The sequence below is a fragment of the Oryx dammah genome, unplaced genomic scaffold (assembly GCF_014754425.2).
Source record: "Oryx dammah isolate SB20612 unplaced genomic scaffold, SCBI_Odam_1.1 HiC_scaffold_10, whole genome shotgun sequence".
Lineage (NCBI taxonomy): Eukaryota > Metazoa > Chordata > Mammalia > Artiodactyla > Bovidae > Oryx > Oryx dammah.
Genome location: NW_024070194.1, coordinates 72,569,071 through 72,591,770, shown reverse-complemented (window position 1 = coordinate 72,591,770; position 22,700 = coordinate 72,569,071). Strand labels below are relative to the sequence as shown.

Below are 22,700 nucleotides of genomic sequence, written 5' to 3'. Positions count from 1 at the left end.
TTTCTCAATTTGAACTGTGAGGGGAACACTTATGTTTAGTGAGAAAACTGAACTTCAGGAGTTCACGGCATCAACTGACAGAACCAGCTCTTGCATGTCACTCAGTGGGTCTGGATATCACCTAAAACAAAGGATTTCATCTTCAGGAAAAAAAAACAGCTGAGTAACGTGACTTAGCTGATTACCACTGACACGCTTTGCTTGAGTCTGAATGAACTTCCTCCTCCAGTTACCTGAAGGTCCCGGTAAAATGGAAGGGAGAGATGGCCCCGTGGTTCAAGGACTTACTGTGACCTCCACTCTTACTGACACTGCACTCCAGGAGCACAGACCAAAGGTGAAAGATGAATATGGGAGGGCATGAATCTTGGGACGCCCAAGAAGGCTCCAGAAGTCCTGAGGTGAACTTGACCTCCACAGACCTCCCATTGCGTGCGGCTGCCAAGGGCTACCTACTCCCACCTGACCACCCTCCCTGTGACACATGGTCAGGCACAGACACAAACCCCAGTCACAGAAACCTACACAATTTCAGGCATAGTTCCTGGCCAGCTGCTCAGAAGCACAAAGCAAATAGCTTCCACTTTGCTCCACACACCTGCACTGTGAACAGAACTTTCCTGTTCACAGAAAACACGTGCGCTGGGCACTTAGCATCACGTACAACAAACCTTAAGGTCAGCACATAACTTAACGATGAGAAGAAGGGGCCTGAGGCTTAGTTTCACCCAGAGACTTCCAGGAATTGGTTTCCAGCTCTCCCGAGTTCACGAGAAACAGTAAATACACGTGGACTTGATTAATAGCTTACACTTGGCAAGAAATCAAGTTCATTGCCAGCATTTCTAAAAGCCAGCTGAAAAGATACAATTCTTCCCCTACCAATCCCCACCTTGGCCCCTCCACCACACAGACAGACACACAGTCCACCATCACCACAGGCACGCTCTAATTTACGCTATAAAGCCTGACAAGACCTCACTGGGCTCAGGGGTTACAGCCCTGGTTAGCAGGGTGCCTCACAGAGACTGTGGGAAAAGCCAGGAAATGAGGCTGTGTGTGTGAATGCTGGGCATGTGTGTACCCTACTTTCTGTCATCGCCTGTGTGTGAAGGGTTTCCCATTGAAGGATCTTCTATCTTTTATCTGTACCTGTTCGTACATCTCCACTGCGACAAGAGCCGAGTGGTTTAAAGAACAGCTCACTTGAAAGACTTGGCTGAAGACAGAAGGCCTTTGGGGCTTGGGGAAAGGATTCGCAGCTCCATTCTATTCACTAAGCGTTCGGCGCTGGTCATTCGAGCTGAGTTCAAAATTATGGAAACACACATTCTGATCAATGCTGCATTTGAAATGTTTTCTTTTTCATAATTACTTCAAAGTCAGTCATTCAAAAGCAAGTTCATTAAATGATTTCTTAAAAACCACTGGGGAGACGAAGCTGATAAAGATTCTCACCGATATCTTGTTCTGTCGAAGCATCTTCTCTGCCGACATATGTCTGACCTTCCTAGGGAGAAAAGCCAAGCAAAATTTATCAGGAAGAACATGAAGAATGGTCTCTTCTCCATCTTTCATGGAAGCCCCAGAAACCTGCTGCCAGGTGGACGAGCTCTGGTCTAGGCAGAGTCCCCCGAGGCTCTGTAACCACAGCGCATGGTGTCCGGAAAAGGACACAGGACTCCTGAGGCTCAGGGCTCAGCAAGGCTGGCCTCCTGTTTCGGCACCAGTAACCTGCCCGTGACTGCAATCCCACAGCTGTTCCCAATCCTTTCCAACAAGTCTCTCCTCCAGCGGTCAGGGGTTTCTTTGTGTCTAAACATAGGGTTTAGGGGAGCCCGCAAAACACAGTATGATACTCTTCCCATTGTAAGTCATGGATCAGAGAAAAGATACTGAAGTCAAGGTTAAAGAGCCCACTGCTGATGCGGATAAGGAAATTCTTATCTCGTGAAAGGGCTACTCTGTTTGGGAGCAGGCCCAATCATGTAGGTGGGACCTAGTGGTTCAAGAATCTGCCTGCAACACAGGGGGCCCTGGTTCGACCCCTGGTTAAGGAAGATCCACTGGAGAAGGAAATGGCAATCCACTCCAGTATTCTTGCCTGAAAAATCCCATGGACAGAGAAGCCTGGCAGGCTACAGTCCAAGGGGACGCAAAAAGTCGGACATGACTGAGTGACTTTCAGACACAACTTCATAATTAACCTGAGGGACCAGAAAACTGTACATACAAGCAATCGCAGTTTAGGTGCTGGTAGCTCTTCTTCCTAAGTCTGTCTTTTTGTTCCTTACCTCCCTCTTACTGGTTCTACAAATTAGAAGGCAAAGGGAATGGATCTTCATTTACATTTAGGATTACATAAAACAGGAATTTCTAATGCCAGAGAATCCCAATGAACTGCTGAAAATCCCCAAAGAGCTCGAGGATTTGTTGCACATTCTTTACCGTCAGAGCGTGTTCATGGACACAGAGTATTACACTAAACTTTGCCAGTGTCTGAGGGAAAGCTGAAACCAAACTGAGAATGTTCCAGGTAAGCAGTTTCTACCTTCAAGTGATACAGGATCATGCCAGTGCTCAGAAGGTCGTCATAGATGCCGATCAGATGGGGCAGCTCGGAGTCCAAAACAACCCCAATCCCTTCCTTCCTTAGGGCCAGAGTCTGTTCCTGGAATTAGGAGGGAAAGAAAAGGAAGAGGTTACCTTGGGAAAAGAGAACTTCCTGTTGGGTGCTTATTAGACTTAACATGGGCTTCTCCACTGGGTCAGTGGTAAAGAATCCACCTGCAGTATAAGAGCCAAAGGAGACAGGGGTTTGACCCCTGGGTGGGGATGATCCCCTAGAGAAAGCGATGGCAACCCATTCCAGTATTCTTTTTTTTTCCAGGTATTCTTGCCTAGGAAATCCCATGGACAGAGGAGCCTGGCAGGCTACAGTCCACAGGGTCGCAAAAAGTCAGACTGACTGAGCTCGAGCATGAGCACGAAAGTGTTAAAAACGAGCGATGTTTTTATTGCTCACGAAAAAAACTGCAAGAAAAAAGGATCATAAACTTCGTGCTGAAATCCTGGCATATGGTGGGCAAAGCGAGCTTGGAACATATAAAAAGCTCAATATAAAATGAATTACATTTATTGCCAGATAAAGATTCATATACATATGTTATAAATGCACATACACACACACGAAGCTAAGCTCAAATCTTGCCTTCCTGAGGAAGGGGTCTGGGACCAGTCGACTACAAGGTAACCTTTCCCCCTCTTCAGAACCTTTACTTCACTTAATTCCTAGATGTCTCCTGATTCGTTGGTTCTTCTTGCCAGCGACTAGGGTCCCACTCTGCATGTCAACCCCTCCCTGTGCATTATCTCCCATGGACCAGAGGCAGCTAACCCTCAGTGCCCTGCACCACCTTCTACCCACTGACCACCCCCACCTGCAGGGCTCCCACCAAGCACCGCCACCACCTCCCTTGGCCCTGCATCACCCTCCAGCTACCACCAACTTCTCTGTGCCCCTTCAGAGGAAACCACCTCCAAAGACCTCCCTACTTGTGGTCCTCCACTTCCTCCCTCTGACACTCTCCAGTTCCATGGAGTCTTTGATCCCAGGGACTCAACAGTCTCCTGAATTTACTAGCAATCTACACAGTCATCCCTGTATATCCTAGAGGGGGTTGGTTCCAGGACCTCCTCGGATATGAAGATCCAAGGATGCTCATGTCTCTTATATAAAAACACATGACTTGCATATATTCTACACATATCCTCCCTTATACTTTAAGTCATCTTTAGATCACTTATAATACCTAATACAATGTAAATGCTATGCAAGTCATTGCAAACATAGTGAAAATGCTATGCAAATATTTGCTGGAGCAAGGCAAGTTCAAGTTTTTATCTTGGGGAACTATCTGAAGTTTTTTTCCCCCAAACATTTTCCATCAGTGGTGGGTTGAATCCATGGATGCAGAATCTACAGACACAGAGAGCTCCAACTGCATGCTAATGACAATCAAATCTCCCTTGAAACTCCACCCTCGTGTACAAATCCCCCTACCTCGATATACCTGTGGCAACGCCAAGCAGGCAGCTCAAACTTAACACCTCGAAAGCTCAATCCTTGATTCCCACTGCCTGCCACACCTGCACAACAGCCCTTCTCAGGAAATGCCAATCTTCCTTACAGTTGCTTGGACCAGAAATTAGGCTGTTCTACTGTTTAGAACAGCCAAGACATGGAAGCAACTGAATGTCCACTGACAGAGGAATGGATTATGGAGATGTGATACACATATCACGGACTGTTAATCAGTCATTAAGAAGAATGAAATCATGCCATTGGCAGCAACATGGATAGATCTGCTGCTGCTGCTAAGTCACTTCAGTCGTGTCTAACCCTGTGCTACCCCACAGACAGCAGCCCCCCAGGCTCCCCCGTCCCTGGGATTCTCCAGGCAATGGAGTGGGTTGCCATTTCCTTCTCCAATGGATGGATCTAGAAAATATTATATTAAGTAAAGTGAGCCAGACAGAGAAGGAGCAATATCATATGACATCCCTTACATGCAGAATCTAAAAAGAGAAGATACAGATGAACTTCTTTATAAAATAAAGATTCACAGACTTAGAGAACGAGCTTATGGTTGCCAGGGAGAAGGATAGGAAGAAGGGACACTTAGGGAGTAACCAACACCACACGTACACTACATACTGCTGTGTTTAAAACGGATAACCAGTAAGGACCTACTGCAGAGCACATGGGACACTGCTCGGTGTTACGTGGCAGCCTGGATGGGAGGGGAGGCCACACGTGTGTGTATGGCTGAGTCCCTTTGTCGTTCACATGAAACTAACACAACATTGTTAATTAGCTATACCCCAATACAAAACAAAAAGTTTAAAAAAAAAAGCTGTCCTTTGCACATGTCTTTCTCTAAACCCTTCAACACGCATTACTGACTCTAGCTGCAAAATATGCGCCCAATCTAACAACAAACCACAGCACCGCACTGCTCCCTAGCCCCAAGCACCAGCGCCTCCAGCAAGACGGCCACAGTAATCCCGGCTGCTCCAGCCGGTGCCCAAGCCAGGGCCCACGCTCTCCTCTGCAGCCAGAGGGATGTCAGGGCAGGCCCCTCCTCTGCAAGGGTCAATTATGTGGCCTCCTTTGCTCTGTCAGAGCCAAAATCTTTGCAAGGTTCTAGAGAGCTCCGTGTGCCCTCACCGCTCCCTGACCTCCTGCCATGCGCCCCCAGCACCCTCCTCTCTGTGGAACCCGGCTTTGTGATGCTCTCCAAACCTGCTCCCACCTCAGGGGTTCCTAAGGGGGTTCCTTCTGCTTTTGTGGCCACTGCTTCCTCTGTTCTTGTTTACTCTTTCCCTTCCCTGATTAGGTTTCCTGACCCTGGCAGCCTGACATTTTGAACCAGATGGTTCTCCACATGCAGGGCTGCCCTATCCACTGCAGGATCCTTAGAAGTGTCCCTGGCCTCTGCCCTCTAGATGCCAGTGAGACACATCCCTCCCCCAAGACTGTGAGATGTCCCCAGACACTGAGAAATGTCCCCTGGGGAATGAAATATGCCTCAGGAGAGACGACTTGCCTTCAATGCACACAAAACGTGGCCCTCACTTCCTCAGGGCTCTGCTCCAAAGCCTCCTTCCCCACCACCCCATCCAAGACCGTAGTCACCAATCTCTCTTACCTTGAGTTGTTTCTCTCTTAGCAGTTACCACTCTCTGCACGTTATAGAAGAGCTTATCCTTTGTCTCTCGACTAGAATGTAACCCAACGCCTAATTTCATGATACAGAGATGCTGCTCAATGAGGATGTGTCAAATGAGTGAGTGGGCGGACACTCAGAGTTCAGAGAAATGCAGGCAGGAGGGTCTCGCGGATGAGACTGGGAGGCCCTTTACCAGCAGGCCCATCTGCCCTGAGACAGCAGACTGGAAACCCAGGCGTATGGGCACAGGTGGAAAGCAGACAAACTCCAGAAGAGTGAAGGTGGAAATACGGCTGGGCTGAGACTGCGCCCCATCCCAGAGCACGACATCGGGCTCAGTGACCACAGGCCGACGGGAGCCAGAGGAGGCAGTCCCGTGCTGCTGATGGGAGCTCTGGGGCAGGGGTGCTCTGAGTGAACCACCTTCCTCACCTCCTCGTGCAGCCAGACATGCTAAGCACACTCCAGTTCTGGACTCCAAAGCCCAGCACAGCCCAAAACAGAGCTGGCACTCCTCACATCCCTGGATCGAATAAACACATCCTGTGTCGTTTAAATATTACATCAGAGCCTCCACCACACGCGTGCAGAGCTGGAGTCAGGCCAGAGGGTGATGGAGCGGAGTGGAAAAAAAAGATGGTTTGGAAAAAAAAACAACATAAAAATCACCACATGAGAGAAAGCAATTTAATTTAACAACCATTAAATAGATACGCAGAGGAAATGACCAATGCATAACTTAGATTCAAGAAAGGGAAATGAAGCGTATCATTGTTCTTCAATTACTCCTCTTATCAGCCGGGCTCCCTCACCAGGCCGAGTATCAGGCTGAGAGGCTGGGGGCTTCGTCTTCCCAATTCGCGACACCAAGGCCCTTGCAAATCCTGGCTGAAATGAACCTTCAACATACCGACCCCAACTCCTGCTTCTCCGGCAGAAGTCATGCTTTCCTCTTACCCATAAAGTGGAAAGTCTGTGATTTTTTTCTAAAGATATATATTACAGTGGAGAATTTAATCATACAGCCTCATTTCATAAAACAAAGTCCTCCCTGGAAGGCGTGGAAGCTGTGAACTGTGACGACGCTGCACACAGCGCAGGTGGCTCCTGGACATGGACTGTACCCAGCCACCAGGTCCATGTGAAAAGGAGAGGAGAGGCTGTCCTCAAAGGTCCAGACAGAGTATTACCCTTCTCCATCAAAGTACACAATAACCCAAAAAGGAGAGCGGTGGGGGGTGTATTTTAAACTCGTACAGCTTCCACTCACTCTAACTAGAGAGACTGCTTGGAATACATTCCGGCTTAGTTTAACATTTTTTGTTTTTTTTTAACCCACTGAAAAGCACTTTTTTTTTTTCCTTCCTTAAAGTCTCATACATACACTTTAAAAATCATTTGAAATTTATAACTTCAGAGCTGTTAGGTCAAAAGCATTACTTGTCTCATCCCCAGCACACGCACACACACACATGCACACTCTCTCTCTCTCTCTCTCTCACACACACACACACACGCATTTTCTTCCAGACATGGAAGGGGTAATACCTGAATTAACAGAAAGTCTCTGAGGATCACAGGTGGGGGGCAGATGAATTTATGATTAATGCTGCCCTAAAGCTCTATGACATTCAAGCTGCAGTCACTATAGGATATTATAAAAGTGTCACCTCATAAAACTAAAAACGAGGGTTTAAATCATTGCTCGAGTGAAAAAGTAATTTCAGACAAAAATATCTATCACGTATAAAATATTTATTGAGTGGTATCTACTGTTATACATAATTGATGAAACACCTCTTTGATAAGATGGAATATTTAACAGAGCAGAGCTGGCAATCCCTTTCCCAACACCAGGCACACGGGGTCCCAAAGAGAGAATGTGGTCAAAGACGTGTGGCTGCACGTATTCGGTATTAAAGCAAAGCTTCTGGCAACCAGTGTTTGAATAAAAAGGAAACTATAGCCTGACAAAAAGTATAAGCAGATAGAGTCCATTTAACATGACGTTCATCACAATTCCAAAAATATGTTCAAAATTTTCTTCAGCCCTGACTCTAACACCTGTGTTCAGGGACTTCCCTAGCGGTCCAGTGGTTAAGCAGCCACACTTCCAAGGCAGGGAGCGTGGGTTTGATCCCTGGTCAGGGAACAAAGATCCCACACGCTTTGTAGCCAGAAAACCAAAACAGAAAACGGAAGCAATATCGTAACAAATTCACAAAGACTCTTAAAACAGCCCACATCCAAAATAAAAAAATTTTTTTTAATCTTTAAATAAACAAAAAAAAACCTGCCCCCAGCAGTGCCTCCTCTGGCGTGACCAGGGGTTCAGGTGAGGAGCAGGCAGGGCTGCTGGGGTTACAGGGAGAAGCCACAGGGCCTGGCTCACTGGCAGGTCGCATGTGACTCCCCAGGCCCTCATTAGACTCAGCGGGAATTCTCCCTGTTTTCATCATAACCACATCCTTAATATCTAGCCCTGTGTCTGCCAAAACACAACAGCCTTCCCGAAAAAGTAGGTGAAAATCAAGACAAAAACTTGTCAATAAGAAAGCCTGTTTCTCCCTCTTGAGAAGCCTTCCTGAGAGCTAGGTCTTGCCTGGGAAATACTGGGAAAACTCTAGCAATGTGTCTGCTCCACCTGAACTCACAGTTCCAGAGGGACAGAAACTGTTTCCACACACTGAGTATGTGGGGTGAGCAGGGCTCACCAGGCACCCAGCAGTCACTCAGTACACTGCTGATTATTTGGCACTGTAAAGAGTTGGTGGTTTTACATGGTTTTTGTTGTTGTTGTTGCTAGCCAAGAATTAAAAGTCAGGCCTTTTTCTGGTGGAAATTCAGTTTATGAAGAATCGTGCGTTTCGCTAACTAGGAGAATTGTGTGGAACTGCCACACAGCAGACTGTGCCTCTAACTTCTGCAAACCTGACTACAGCAGCAGAAGAGAAGGGGGCGCCATGACGGGGGCTTAGAGAACCTGGCCGGCTGCATGTGAGGAGGAGGGAGGGAGTCAGGCAGACGGGAAGACTCCTCTTAAAAATAAAATTATCCTCTAGCATAGACGCTCTTAATTAAAACAAACAAAAAAAAACCCTGTATGTGATTTCATTTGAATTTAACAGAAGGAAAAGCAACTGAAGTATTTGCTGAATTTTAACCAGCTGTGCCTGAAACCATGTAGGTTTGTGTGACCGGTGTTTGTGTCCACTCCTGGCCACGTATCACACACAAGCAGGTCAGGGTGGTCAGGCGGGGCTGTAGTCAGGTTTGCAGAAGTTAAGCGCACTCTCTGCTGCGAGGCCACTCCACAAAAACCAGGATGCCACTGAGAACTCTGAAAACAGGGACTGGCTGACACATAGAACACAAACCTGGCAAGGACATGTGGGATGACTAGGAACAGAGGGAAAAGGGAGGTGAAACTAGGAAGGAAGGAATCGCCTCATAGACTCTATGTGACAATTTGACTGACTAACCTTAAGACTCTTCTCAACTGTTTTATATACTTCTCTTAATGAGAAATAAGGAAACTGGAGAGTTTGCAAGAGTTGCAAAAATCTGATAAATATCCAAAAGAGATCTTTATTGCTAGGGAAAAAAAGTCCTGACACTTCCCAGTAATACTTTCCAGACAGCTCATCAAATAGATATTGCTGACTTATTTTAAAAAAATAGCTCACCAATTTGACTAGCAAATGTTGTCAAGTAATTTGCATGTTTCTTTTACAATATACAAATGGTAAATAGTCATAGTCAACACAAACCAACTAGTTCTGAAATCCTGAAAGTATACACACTGGCATTCACCCAGAAGCTTCAATTTCTTGTATATCCTTGTACGCAAAGAAAGAATCCTGTCCTTGTAACTGAAGGAAATAGCTGCCAAAATAGAGTCGATGAAGTCTGTACCTGTCAACTGCCTGCAACACCATTCCACCTTCCTCCACCCTTTGTTCATGTAACCTGACCCGCCAGGGATGAAAAGGAGTCAAGATCTCCACTTTCCTCCAGGAAATAACTTTTTATTCTCACTGTGTTCCCAGAGAGCACAATGAGGTGAAGAAAAACCACCTCTGCTGCCTAGAGGCACATCCACGTCCCTGCAAGGCTGCCTGGTAACGTGTAACCTCCGTGTGAGAGCTCTACTGATGCTCTTGGAATCCTAAGATTTCAATTACAAACACAGGGAAGGGAAGGAACAGCCTGTGAGAATCCAGGCCTGACCGGAAATCCACCTGCACTGAAAGCGTCTGGCAGGTCCCACAGACCCGGAGAGGCCAGGGAGGACCGGAAACCAGCCCTGTCCGAATGCGGATGAAAGAAAGAGACGGTTCTGGTGAGAAGACAGACTTGGCACTCCACAGGCGGAAGAAGGAAAGGAAGGATCGAGTCGGGCAGCCTCGACGTCACCCGGACCCTCTCTGTGCCTCCAAGCCCCCTGGGAACCCTCCGCAGGTCCACAGCTCTACCCGCACGGCGGCCGCAGTCGTCCGGGGCCTTCGGTCTCCACGGCCGCGGCTGCCACCACCTCCCGCGTGGTGCCCGACAGCCCCAGGGGTCCTCCTGCTTCGTCTCGGGCCAGCCTGCACTCCGTTCTGCACACGACGGCCACGGTCTTCCTCCCAGAATGTTGAGAGGTGGCACACAGCGCTTCGATGGGTTCTCGTGCGTTTAGCACCAAAGGGCGCCCGCCGCTCGCCTCCGCAGCCCCGGCCCACCGCCTCGCTCTCCACGTGACCCCCGGCCTCCGGCCCGGCGGCCTCCTCACCCCACTGCAGGGCCTCTGCGTGCTGTTCCCTCTGCGGAGACACTCTCCCCCTACATCTCAGCTTGCCCCTCCTGTCAGCCCGCACATACCCCGCCTGCTGCCTGCTCTCTGAAGACCGAAGGACCGGCTAGTCAGGCGGACGAGGCCCTCGCTCACAGACAGCTCACCTCCCACGAGAAGAACCACACCCCTCCGCTCCCACCCCCTGGCCACATGCTATCATTCCACCTAGCTAGTTGTTTCCAGAGCACTCCAGTCTGTAAGAGTCGGACACGACTGAGCGACTTCACTTTCATTTTCATGCACTGGAGAAGGCAATGGCAACCCCTCCAGTACTCTTGCCTGGAGAATCCCATGAACGGAGGAGCCTGGTAGGCTGCAGTCCACGGGGTCGCAAAGAGTCGGACACGACTGAGCGACTTCACTTTCATTTTTCACTTCCATGCACTGGAGAAGGAAATGGCGACCCACTCCAGTGTTCTTGCCTGGAGAATCCCAGGGACGGGGGAGCCTGATGGGCTGCCGTCTATGGGGTCGCACTGAGTCGGACACGACTGAAGTGACTTAGCAGCAATAGCAGCCAGTCAGTCAAAATTATGTGAGTTTATTTATTGCCTGGTCCCCCAGAAAGCAAATATAATACGCCAAGCTCAGCAAACCAGAGAGCAGGTGGGGGTAGGTGCTCTGATCCCAAGGCTGACTGCCTGTCAGTCCTATGGGCACGCTCCCTGCCTGGCAAAAGCAGCTCCTGAACCTCAAAGGAATGCTTCAAATGGCCAGAGACGTCAGAAGCTATAAGGGAAGTTGCTTACATGTGAAGCTTGGATTCTAAAAGATAGTCATCATAAATAATTTAACGAGTGTTCACATCTGTACCAACCATCAGAAAGTTGATGTCAGATTGGCACCTATTACTAATACATTATAAAAACTGAAGTAGGAACGCAAAAGCCTCGCTCCCCACCACCCAACAATCCATGTTATAGTACCCGCGGTCAAAAGAGACACACCAGACAGATGGTGAACAGCCCTGGACTAACCAAGGCAGAAGCAGGAAGGGACGAACCTGACGACCTCCTCGCCTCCTCCCCAGTACTAGCAAACAGACCTCTCCGGGCATTCCGGCCGCTACACAGTAAACAGAACTAGTGTTGTCCTTTCAGTGAACAGAAGCTCTGGGGACAGTTCAATTTCCATCACACCACCCACTGAAGAAACAACATTCTTGATGTAAACACTGAACAGCTAACTGCTGGCAGGCAGTTCAGAGAGATGCTACGGAGGTCTCTCCGATGAAATGGTCCTTCGTTGGCTGAGCAAATCACCCAGATGTCAGGATTTAAATTATGCAAAATGCATAATCCCAATTAACAAAATTACGTGTGAAAATATGCAAGAGAAAATTTCCTTGCATTAATATTTAACTAGACTTTTAAAGTAGAGCAGGATCTTGTGATCAGAAGAACTTTAATGTATCTGACCTAAACAGAAGCCCAAAATACTCAGGAGGGTTCACCAGAAGGATCTACAAGGGCGTTCTTTTGTTTTGTTTTCTTATCATTTTTATACAGCATGAACTTTAACTCAAGATGAGAAAGCAGAGTGAAAGGATCACTTTAAGTGACGCACTGTAACCCAGAAAGCTCCAATCTTACATCGGCCTTAAACTTCAGTCTTATAAAGCTGGCTTCCTCATGGTTCTTACCCACAGAAATATGTTCCACTTGTCCCCAACTCCAGCCTTTGTTCCTGGGACAGCTCTCTAAATCCTTCCTCTCCTGAGTCCTAGCCATCCTTACCCTCCCCCAGGAAACACCTAGAGTCTCCTCACCGCCACGGCAGATCCTTCCCCTCAATGACCACAGTTATTGGACCTGATCACGTGCATCTTAGTCAAAAATGACTAGTGTCTTTACACCCATGCCCTGCTTGTTTCAGCTACTAGACCAGTAGGTCAGTCAAGGAGTTTTTAAAAACACCATGCCTGACCCCTGCAGGGGCTTCCCTTGTGGCTCAGCTGGTAAAGAATCTGCCTGCAATGCAGTAGACCCTGGTTCGATTTCTGGGTCGGGAAGATCCCCTGGAGAAGGGACAGGCTACCCATGCCAGTATTCTTGGGCTTCCCTTGTGGCTCAGCTGGTAAAGAATCCGCCTGCAAGGCAGGAGACCTGGGTTTGATCCCTGGGTTAGGAAGATCCCCTGGAGAAGGGAAAGGCTACCCACACCAGTATTCTTGCCTGGAGAATTCCATGGACTGTATAGTCCATGGGGTCGCAAAGAGTCGGACACGACTAAATGACTTTCATTTTCACTGACCCCTGCAGTTCCTTTCAGTAAGCGTCTCATTTAAAGATGGACCTAGTAAGGGTATTTTCTTAAGCTCCCAGGTATTTTGCATCCATAATTTTCTGTATTCCCAGTAGGAATGAGCCTCTGATCTGCTGGGTGCACTCAGGAATTCCAAAGGGCGAGTGCTGTACTTCATTCTCTAGCCAGCAGAAGAATCTGCAACTCATTCAGCTCACACTTACAAGCATCTGCTACTACCTGCCAGGTCAACTTAAAGCTGTCTGCTAGACTATACAGAAAATGTTTTAAAGCTGTCTGCTAGACTATACAGAAAATGTCTTCAGCTTCTGTTTCAAATGTGTGTGAAGGATATATCAATGATTAGAGTGTGTGTGTGTATGTGTGTGTTAGCTTGGGCTGCCAGAACAAAATACCACAGACCAGATGGTGGAGACAACAGAAATGGACTTTTCACAGTTCCAGAGGCTTGGAAGCTCAAGATTAAAATGTCACCAAGAAGGTTTATTCTGGAGCCTCCTCTCTTGGCTTACAGAGAGCCATCGTCTCACTAAGTGCTTTCACGGCCTTTCCTGGGTGTGTGCGCACAACGCGGGGGAGAGAGAGAGAGAGAAGGCCACAGGCCAACTGGATTCGGGTCCCATCCTTATGACCTCATTATCCTTTCCTTAATTTCCTTCTAAAGGCCTTACCTCCAAATATAGTCACACTGGGAATCAGGGTTTCAACAAACAAATTTTGGCAGTCCATGGCAGGGTTTGTGTGTCTAATATATACATTATATACTTATAAATATAGACTATATTATAAATGCAATACATGTATTGAGGTAGATGGGAAAGACAAGAAGAGAGATACTGAGCCTAGTAGAGATGTCTCATGCAAATTAGAAACAGAGATTATTGTCTCTGGGCAGTTTTTTCTTTATACTTTTTCACTTTCCCAATTTTCTAAGACAAACACACTTATAATAATACAATGCAGGTAATAAAGAGAAGGAATATACTTCCATATGAAATTTAAACTTAATTTATTCCAATTTATATTATTTAAAATATTTTTTAAATAATCTCAATCTCCAAGGCCAAGTTTTACTGTACGTTGTATAACATTCTGAAGATAGAATTCTAAAATGATAAAACAAAAATGCACCACGCAAACTGAAAGCCCAGAGACCATTTCTCCAAAAGCCCTCAATATAGAAAATCTGCCCACAGTTAACATACTGAGTAATGAAAAGCTGATAGCTTCCCTCCAAGATCAGGAACAAGACAAGGAAAAAGAAATAAAAGGCATCCAAACTGGAAAGGATGTGCAAATGACATAATATTATATACAGAAAACTCAAACTCCACCAAAAAAAATGTTATAGTTAATAAATAAATGCAGTAAAGTTTCAGGACACAAGAACAATATACAAAAACAAGTCACATCTCAATACCCTAATAAACTTTCAGAAAGAGAAATTAAGAAAACTATGACATTTACCTTGCAACAAAAAGAACAAAATAACTAAGGATAAATTTAACAAAGGAGGTAAAGGACCTGAACACTGAAAACTATTAATGAAAAAAACTGAAGATACAAATAAATGAAGAGATATTCCATGCTTATGGAATGGAAAAATAGTCAAAATTTAAAGGCCATTCCACTCAAAGTGATCTTCCAGGTACAACACAATTCCTATCAAAATTCCAATGGCATTTTTCACAGAAATAGAAAAAAAATCCTAAAATTTGTATGGAACCACAAAAGACTGAACAGCCAAAGCAATCTTGGAAAAGAACAAAACTAAAAAAGGCTGTATGCTTCCTGACATCAAACTATATTACAAAGCTATAGGAATCAAAACAGTATGATACTGCCATAAGAACACACACAGAGATCAACAGAACAGAATAGAAAGCCCATTATAAACCCACACACAAGTGGTTAACTTATGATAAAGGTGCCAAGAATATGCAATGGGGAAAAGACAGTCTCTTCACTAAACGGTGTTGGGAAAACTGGACAGTCACATGTAAAAAATAAAACTAACCCCATACTTTACAACATACACAAAAATAAATTCTAAAGACAAACATAAGTCCTAAAACCATAAAACTCCTGGAGGAAAACACCGAGGGTAAGCTCCTTAACATCAGTCTTGGCATGATTTTTTTGGGACATGACAATCAAAAGCAAAGGCAACAAAAGCAAAAGCTCAAGAATTCACAATGCTGCTAACAAGAGCATGTAGTTTAAAACTTATGAACTGTTTCTGTCTGGAATTGTCCCTTTAATATTTTCAGACTGAGGCTGACCACAGGTACTAAAACTTTAGAAAGCAAAACCACAGCTAAGACAGGACTACTGTACATGAAAAGGTGCTCAACATCACTAATCACCAGGGAAACATAAACCAAAACCTCAATGACATCACCTCCCACTCATTAGAACGGCTATTATCAAAAAGAAACAAGTGCTGGTGAAGATGTGAAGAAAAGTGAACCCTTGTGCACTATTCGTGGGAATGTAAATTGGTACAGCCACTATGGAAAACAGTACTTTTTTGAGGAGGTTTCTCAAAAAATTAAAAACAGAACTACCATATGATCCAGCAATTACACTTTGGGGTATTTCTCTGAAGGAAATGAAAACAGGGTTTTAAAGAAACATCTGCAGTATCCATATTCACTGCAGTATTATTTATAACAGCCAAGATATGGAAACAACCAAAATGACCATCAGCCCATGAATGGATAAAGAAAATGTGATACACACACACACACACACACAAAATGGACTGGTACTGCTACTGCTAAGTCATGTGAACCGTGTCCGACTCTGTGCAACCCCATAGACAGCAGGCCACCAGGCTCCCATCCCTGGGATTCTCCAGGCAAGAACACTGGAGTGGGTTGCCATTGCCTTCTCCAGTTGGCCAAAACAGGAAGGAAATTCTGCCATCTGCAACAATAAGAATGGACCTTGAGGGTATTATGCCAAGTGAAATAAGTCAGAAAAAGATAAACACTATATGATCTCATCCATAAGTTGAATCTAAATGAACCCAAGTAACAGATACAGAGATCAGGCCGGTAGTTGCCAGAGATGGGGGTAGGGGGTGAGGTGAAATGGGTGACAGTGGTCAAAAGGTACACACTCACAGTTAGAAAATACCAGTACACATGCTATAAGGGTGTAATGTGAAGCCTGGTGTCTAAAGTTAACAACACTGCATCATATAATCAAAATTTTCTAATAGGGTAAATCTTAAAATTCTCATTACAAGAAAAAAAAAAAGAGTACCCAAGTGAGATGATGGATGATAACCAAATTTACTGTGGTGATCACTTGGCATTATATACATATATAAAATCATTTGTACACCTGAAACTAATACAATGTTTCTGAATCAATTACATTCCAATAAAACTGGGGAGAAAACAAACAAAAGCCAAACAAACAAAAAGGACAATCTTCAGGTGTCCAGAAGCTAAAAGAACTTTCAGTCACCCTTTCATCAGCAGAAATCACACCTGAAAGACCTATTAATGCTTTCGGGAGAATTCACTATCCTCCACAGGCATCATGATTACACTCTTGAAAATAACACTTGAAACTCTATGTAAGAACGAACTAGTAAGGGTGCCTCTGCATCAAGTTGTGATGTCACATGGCATCTGGATGCCTAGCTCTTAATTAAGCAGGACATCAACCAGTATTAAAGCAAAGATCCTCAAGTTTGCAAGCTTCTTTGTATCATTCTGTCACATAAAGTAGAGAGATTTAAAAAAAGAAAAGAAAAGAGGAGGCGGTCTCCAATCAGTGAAAAGTTAATTTCAGCAGGACTTGGTGCAGAAATTTTGCTTGTTTCAGTGCGGGATAAAAAGGAAATACAAAAAAAATGGAAGAAAGAAACCGAGAGAGAAAGAGAGAGAAAAGGAAGAGGAGGAGGAGAACAAAAGGAAAAAGAAAGGGGCCAACTTCTGGCTTCCCACAATCTCCTTCGAGGAGGTGCTCACTTCAAGCATCCTGGTAACTCAGTAAAGACACCCCCAGGGAATGGCTCACCACTTCTCCTAGTTCATAATAAAACCTGCTTTTTATGGAGAAGAGAGCTTGCACACCTCTTTTGTCTAGTAACTTAATATCCACCTACTCACCAAAACCCAGTGAGTCTAATGAATCAGACTGTTTGGACAGCTCCATACACCATGTCAAGCGCATTGGTACAGAGGTGAGTTTCTGCCCTGGCCATGCCGTAAACTCAAGGATGAGGAAAGAGAGGCCAGCACAGAGAGATGTGACCAGGTACTTAATGAGGGACTAGATAAACCCCCCTCCAGGAATCCAAGGAGTTAATACTTTTCAACTGATCTGCCACTCAAATCCCACCCTATGAGAGTTCACGTCCTTCACATCATAACTTTACACGGACACCAATCCCAAAAGACCAGCACCTCCTCCCTCAGTCAATTTAGCAGGAATATATGTGTATGTCTTGGTTGTATAAATACTCTTATAGTCAACAATATTTCACACAAGTATTCCTGTAAGTGATACATTACACTTGGAAACATTATTAATTACACCTTTAGTAAGATAAATTGCACAGTAAATCAAAAGGGCACATTCACTCAGATTATGCAAGAGGAGGACTTTCAAAAGCCCAAACAAGAATTTGAACACTGCCTGCACAGGCCCCAACAGTTTATTAAAATATGAAACCCAACCCACTTGTGAAAGAGAAATTACATATGAAAAGCATTTTACAAGTAAAACATGTGGGTAAGGTTATAGAATTTTTCAAGGAAACATGAAATTCAAGATAAAAAATAAATTGTGTTTCCTGATCTGGTCTGTTCAAAGTCAACAAAATTAAAGGTACACACGTGACATTTACCAATCACGTACTTCAATTATTTTTGCTAGTAAATGCCATGCCCACCACTTATCTACCAACATCTAACTTCTTATAATAGACAGTCAAAAGCAAGCAAACAACCTTCTTCTAACCATCACAAAATCAGACCATAAAATCCTCGTCCTTCATTCACTACAAAGCCATTTACATATTGTCAATCGGATGCAATCGACTTTGGGAGACCAGCAGTGTCTTCCACAGTTAAATGCTATCTGTACCACGTGGCCCATCATCCCAGCCTCAGTGCAGGCTCCCCAGCACCAGTCAAAGGCCCCATCAGGCCAGCTGCCTGGATTGGTATTCTCCACGGGCTGAGAAGGAGTCTTACAGGGACTTCCCTGGAGGTTCAGTGGTTAAGAGTCTGCCATGCAATGCAGGGGACGCAGGTTCGATCATACCCCCGATCAGTCCACGTACAAACCATTTTCCAGCCCTGGCGAGGTGTCATATCCCTTTCCCAGTGACCTGTCATGGTTCATATCAATGCTCAGAACAAGCCCGGCCACGACAAGGATTATTATTATATTACATTATATTATTATAGCTGTTCTGCTGCTATACTCTGTTTAATATAATGGAGAAGTGTGCTGTCTACTTTCTTAAAAATTTCCACCCCAAATGGGTAACATGTTTCTTTGCTCTAAAGTACATAAACTTGTATAACCTAGAAAATAGAAATTTACAGCAAATGCCTCAGTCACAAGAGCAGATAAGGAACAGTTTCTTTTGATATTAAGCTATCACCAGGAATTCACTCTGGGCAATTTTGTAAAAGATGAAACAACAAGGTACATATAAATTTTTAAACTGTGTTAACTGTGCTTTTGCTGAGTAACAAACTATCACAAACTTAGTGGCTTAAAGCAACACAAATGTACTGCACACCGTTTCCACGGGGCAGGAGACCGCACGCGGAGCTATTCTCTGCTCGGGGTCTTACAGGGTCACAATCAAGGAGCTGCAGCACTGTGCTCTCATCTGAGGCTCAGGATCCTCTTCCAGGCCCATTCAGGATGGTGACAGAGTTCCTTATGGCTGTAGGACTGAAGTCCCCATTTTCAGTTTTTTGCTGACTGTAGGCGAGGGGTCACCCTCAGGTCCTAGCCAAGTGGCCATCACAACATAACAGCTTACTTCGAAGTCAGCAGGAGACTCTCTCCCCAGTCTGCTAGGACAAAGTCTCCTATAAATGTAACACAGTCTGGGGAGTGCCACCTCCTCACATTCATGGGTCTCATTCACCTGCACTGAGCGTAGGTGTCACACAGGGTATACACAACAGGAGCAGGGATCCTGAGCCAACGCAGGACCCTGCCTCCCACAGAACGAATAAAGGTAAGTGACTTCCTGAAGGTATTTACAACTTTAAAACCTGGTACTTTTTTTTTTCTTCTGAGACACTTAAAATCTGAAGTTTCACAGAACTAAGATTAGTTAAAACTAAGTTTCTTCCTAATAAGAAAATAACCTAGAATCTTTCTACTAAGTTTTCTACTAGCAACAAAAAACTGTATATATACCCAGTTGCAGTTAAGCAAATTATTTGAAGGAATATTCAGTTGCAGGAATAAAATTCTCCTTTCTATTATGTCTGTCCTAAAAATATTCTCAATCCATCCTTCCTCATTTAACTGAGGTTCCTCTTGCAGAGGCGGCATTGTCAATGGATTAAAGAGTTTGACCCTCCCTCTCTCATCTTTTTTTTAAAAAATGGTAACCATAAGTAGTTTCTTTTCATCTAGCACTATTAAGCATTGAGTCAATCAACTTTACAACTTTTTAATCTTCATTAGAAAAGTAACAGAATGTGTAACTATTACCCACCTAGAACAGAGACCAAAGTCTATCTTTTGACTGAAGTGTAAGCTCCTTGAATTCTGGGGGACTCATTTATTGTTGAATTCAACATAGCCCCAGGCATACACTCCTTTTCTCATCTTGAATTTCAACACGGGACTAACAAAGGCTGTTAACCTGGCACTGAGAATAGTAAAAGATATTATATTCTTTTCACCCTTTCATGCATCAATTTATGTATAAATAGAGGATTATGCAGAATAGAAACTGTAACAACAACCTGCAGTGTTCATCAAAGAAAGGATATCTTCTCCAGCTTTGCAGATTCCTCCTACTGGAATCTTGCAACACTGTTTTATAATTAACATAAATCTCATGTGCCCAAGAGGGTAAAAAAAAAAAAAAAAAGAAAGAAATATTTACCAAGTTACAGTCATTTCCACAGGAGTTCACTGAGGTCAGGAGTATGCCTACACCCCCCCCCGCACATTCCATGGCTTCTGGCAAGCGTGCATACACACAGTAGGCATTTTATCATTGTTTGATGACTATTGTGGGTTCATGTAAGATGTGACAAATAACATTAGTAGGACAGAGATGTCAGCTCGATCTGAAGACACTCCTTAAGGAGCTATTTTGCTCGAATTCTGCTATTTTTGCTATTGTTGGTTTGTTGTGCAAGGATATTGTCACCCTGCTTATTTAACTTATATGCAGAGTACATCATGAGAAATGCTGGGCTGGAGGAAGCACAGGCTGGAATCAAGATTGCCGGGAGAAATATCAGTAACTTCAGATATACAGAGGACACCACCCTTATGGCAGAAAGTGAAGAAGAATTAAAGAGCCTCTTGATGAAAGTGAAAGAGGAAAGTGAAAAAGTTGGCTTAAAGTTCAACATGCAGAAATCGAAGATCATGGCATCCGGTCCCATCACTTCATGACAGATAGATGCGAAAACAGTGGAGACAGTGGCTGACTTTATTTTTCTGGGTTCCAAAATCACTGCAGATGGTGATTACAGCCAAGAAATTAAAAGACGCTTACTCCTTGGAAGGAAAGTTATGACCAACCTAGATAGCGTATTCAAAAGCAAAGACATTACTTTGCCAGCAAAGGTCCATCTAGTCAAGGCTATGGTTTTTCCAGTGGTCATGTATGGATGTGAGAGTTGGACTGTGAAGAAAGCTGAGCGCCGAAGAATTGATGCTTCTGAAGTGTGGTGTTGGAGAAGACTCTTGAGAGTCCTTTGGACTGCAAGGAGATCCAACCAGTCCATCCTAAAGGAGATCGGCCCTAAATGTTCATTGGAAGGACTGATGCTGAAGCTGAAACTCCAATTCTTCGGCCACCTGATGCGAAGAGCTGACTCACTGTAAAAGACCCTGACGCTGAGAAAGACTGAAGGCAGGAGGAGAAGGGGACGACAGAGGATGAGATGGTTGGATGGCATCACCGACTCAATGGACGTGAGTTTGGGTGGACTCCAGGAGTTGGTGATGAACGGGGGGACCTGGCGTGCTGCAGTTCATGGGGTCGCAAAGAGTCAGACACCACTGAGCAACTGAACTGAACTGAACTGTGCAAGGATAAGATGATGCTGGGGCAGCACCTGCTACAAACACAAAGACTGAATAGCTGCAACTGTGCGTTGTCCTATCTTGGTCAGTCCTTGGCTACCTCCTCAGAATTAAGTCACAGAGCTTCCGAACAGTGTCTATTCACAGGCACTCCATGCTGGTGCTGAGCAGCACCAGGGCGCTCTCATCCCACCTGCTGGATCCAATCCTGGGCCCCCACTCATGACCCGTGACCTCAGATGAGCTCTTAAGCTCGCTGTCTCAGCTTTACAGAAGCAAAGATAACAGACACGTTCATATTTATTTCAGAATGCGCGTGAGTCTACGTAATATGGCAAACTGATATCCCAAATCACTTAGTGCCTGTGACAATCAGATGAAAGGTCACTAAATGTTACATACTTAGAGCTTCATCATTGAAGCAGGTCGTTCCTCAGCAGGGCTAGATTTCCCTTCGAGAAACAGTTATCTCTATTGAAATGGCGTGGTCCTCTCAGAGACAGCTTTGTCTAACCTCGACCCATGTGTAGTGCTGTTCCCGTGATGTCCTCAGATCTGCCTTTTAAAATCACCAACAAACTGTTATTCCAACTTTTTTTTTTTTTAATCAGCAGTACACCCAGAACAAAATTCAAACTGTGAAAGGAGTATGCAGTGTGACATCACCCTTCAGCCCTACACCCCAGCCAACCCAGGTCCTCCCCCAGACACACGGGCACAGGCGAAGACGTCATCACTGCTGCACCACGCTCCCCTTTCTGTACACAAGTGGAGGTGCACGGTGGGTACCGCCCTGGGCCTTGCTCTCTCTCTCCACTTAACCATATCTCTGGAGCTCACTGCACATCAACATGTAAAGAGCTTCTTGAGGTTTTATACGCCTACATAAAATTCCGTTGTGTGGATAAGCTCTAATTTATTTAACCTGTCGTCTTTTCACAGGCATTTAAGAGGCTCTCAGAATCTTGCAGTGGCAGGCTATTGCCAACATCATGCTGAGATGAACACCACTGTGTGTACAATGAACCTCCAGTGCTGGCTGAGGGAAAAGAGAGACATCCACAGCTGATTCTCATGTACACGTCAGAAACTATGCAGAACCCCCTCTCCGGGCTTGGGTTCTAAATGAGCTACACTAAATTGAGACCAAAAAACCTCCTGTGTTTCCAGGGGCCAAGTGGACAGGTGCTAGTTATCATACGTGCATTTATTATGGTTTTGGAGGGGGAGGATAATTTAACGTTACTGTGTATGTATACATACACATGTATCTATATATGTGTGTATGTGTGTGTTCCCCTTAATCTCAAGTCATTCTAACCAGACTCTACAAGAATTAATGTCGATATACTTTTAAGAGAGCAATTTGAATACCAAACAAAAGTCACAAGTTGCTCAGAATTCCAAGTGTTGTCAAATGTCATAAGGAGCAGCCTTGATGGCTCTTTGGGCTTCCCCGGTAGCTCAGTGGTAAAGAATCCACCTGCAACGCAGGAGCCTCAGGAGCTGTGGGTTCGATCCCTGGGTTGGGAAGATCCCCTGGAGGAAGGCATGGCAACCCACTCCAGTACTCTTGCTTGGAGAATCCCATGGACAGAGGA

General features: G+C 45.0%; 1 protein-coding gene across 2 annotated transcripts in view; it reads right to left on the bottom strand.

Moving 5' to 3' along the window:
* The window catches only part of KIF16B (kinesin family member 16B), a 289,681-nt gene that overhangs the window by 144,242 nt on the left and 122,739 nt on the right, over positions 1 to 22,700 (bottom strand). For both annotated transcript variants that reach the window (XM_040248276.1, XM_040248274.1), the window contains exons 13-14: positions 2,552 to 2,671; positions 1,459 to 1,510 (exon numbers count right to left, since the gene is read on the bottom strand). In XM_040248276.1, the coding sequence (XP_040104210.1) occupies positions 1,459 to 1,510; positions 2,552 to 2,671 (172 nt within the window). The remainder of the gene's footprint in view (positions 1 to 1,458; positions 1,511 to 2,551; positions 2,672 to 22,700) is intronic.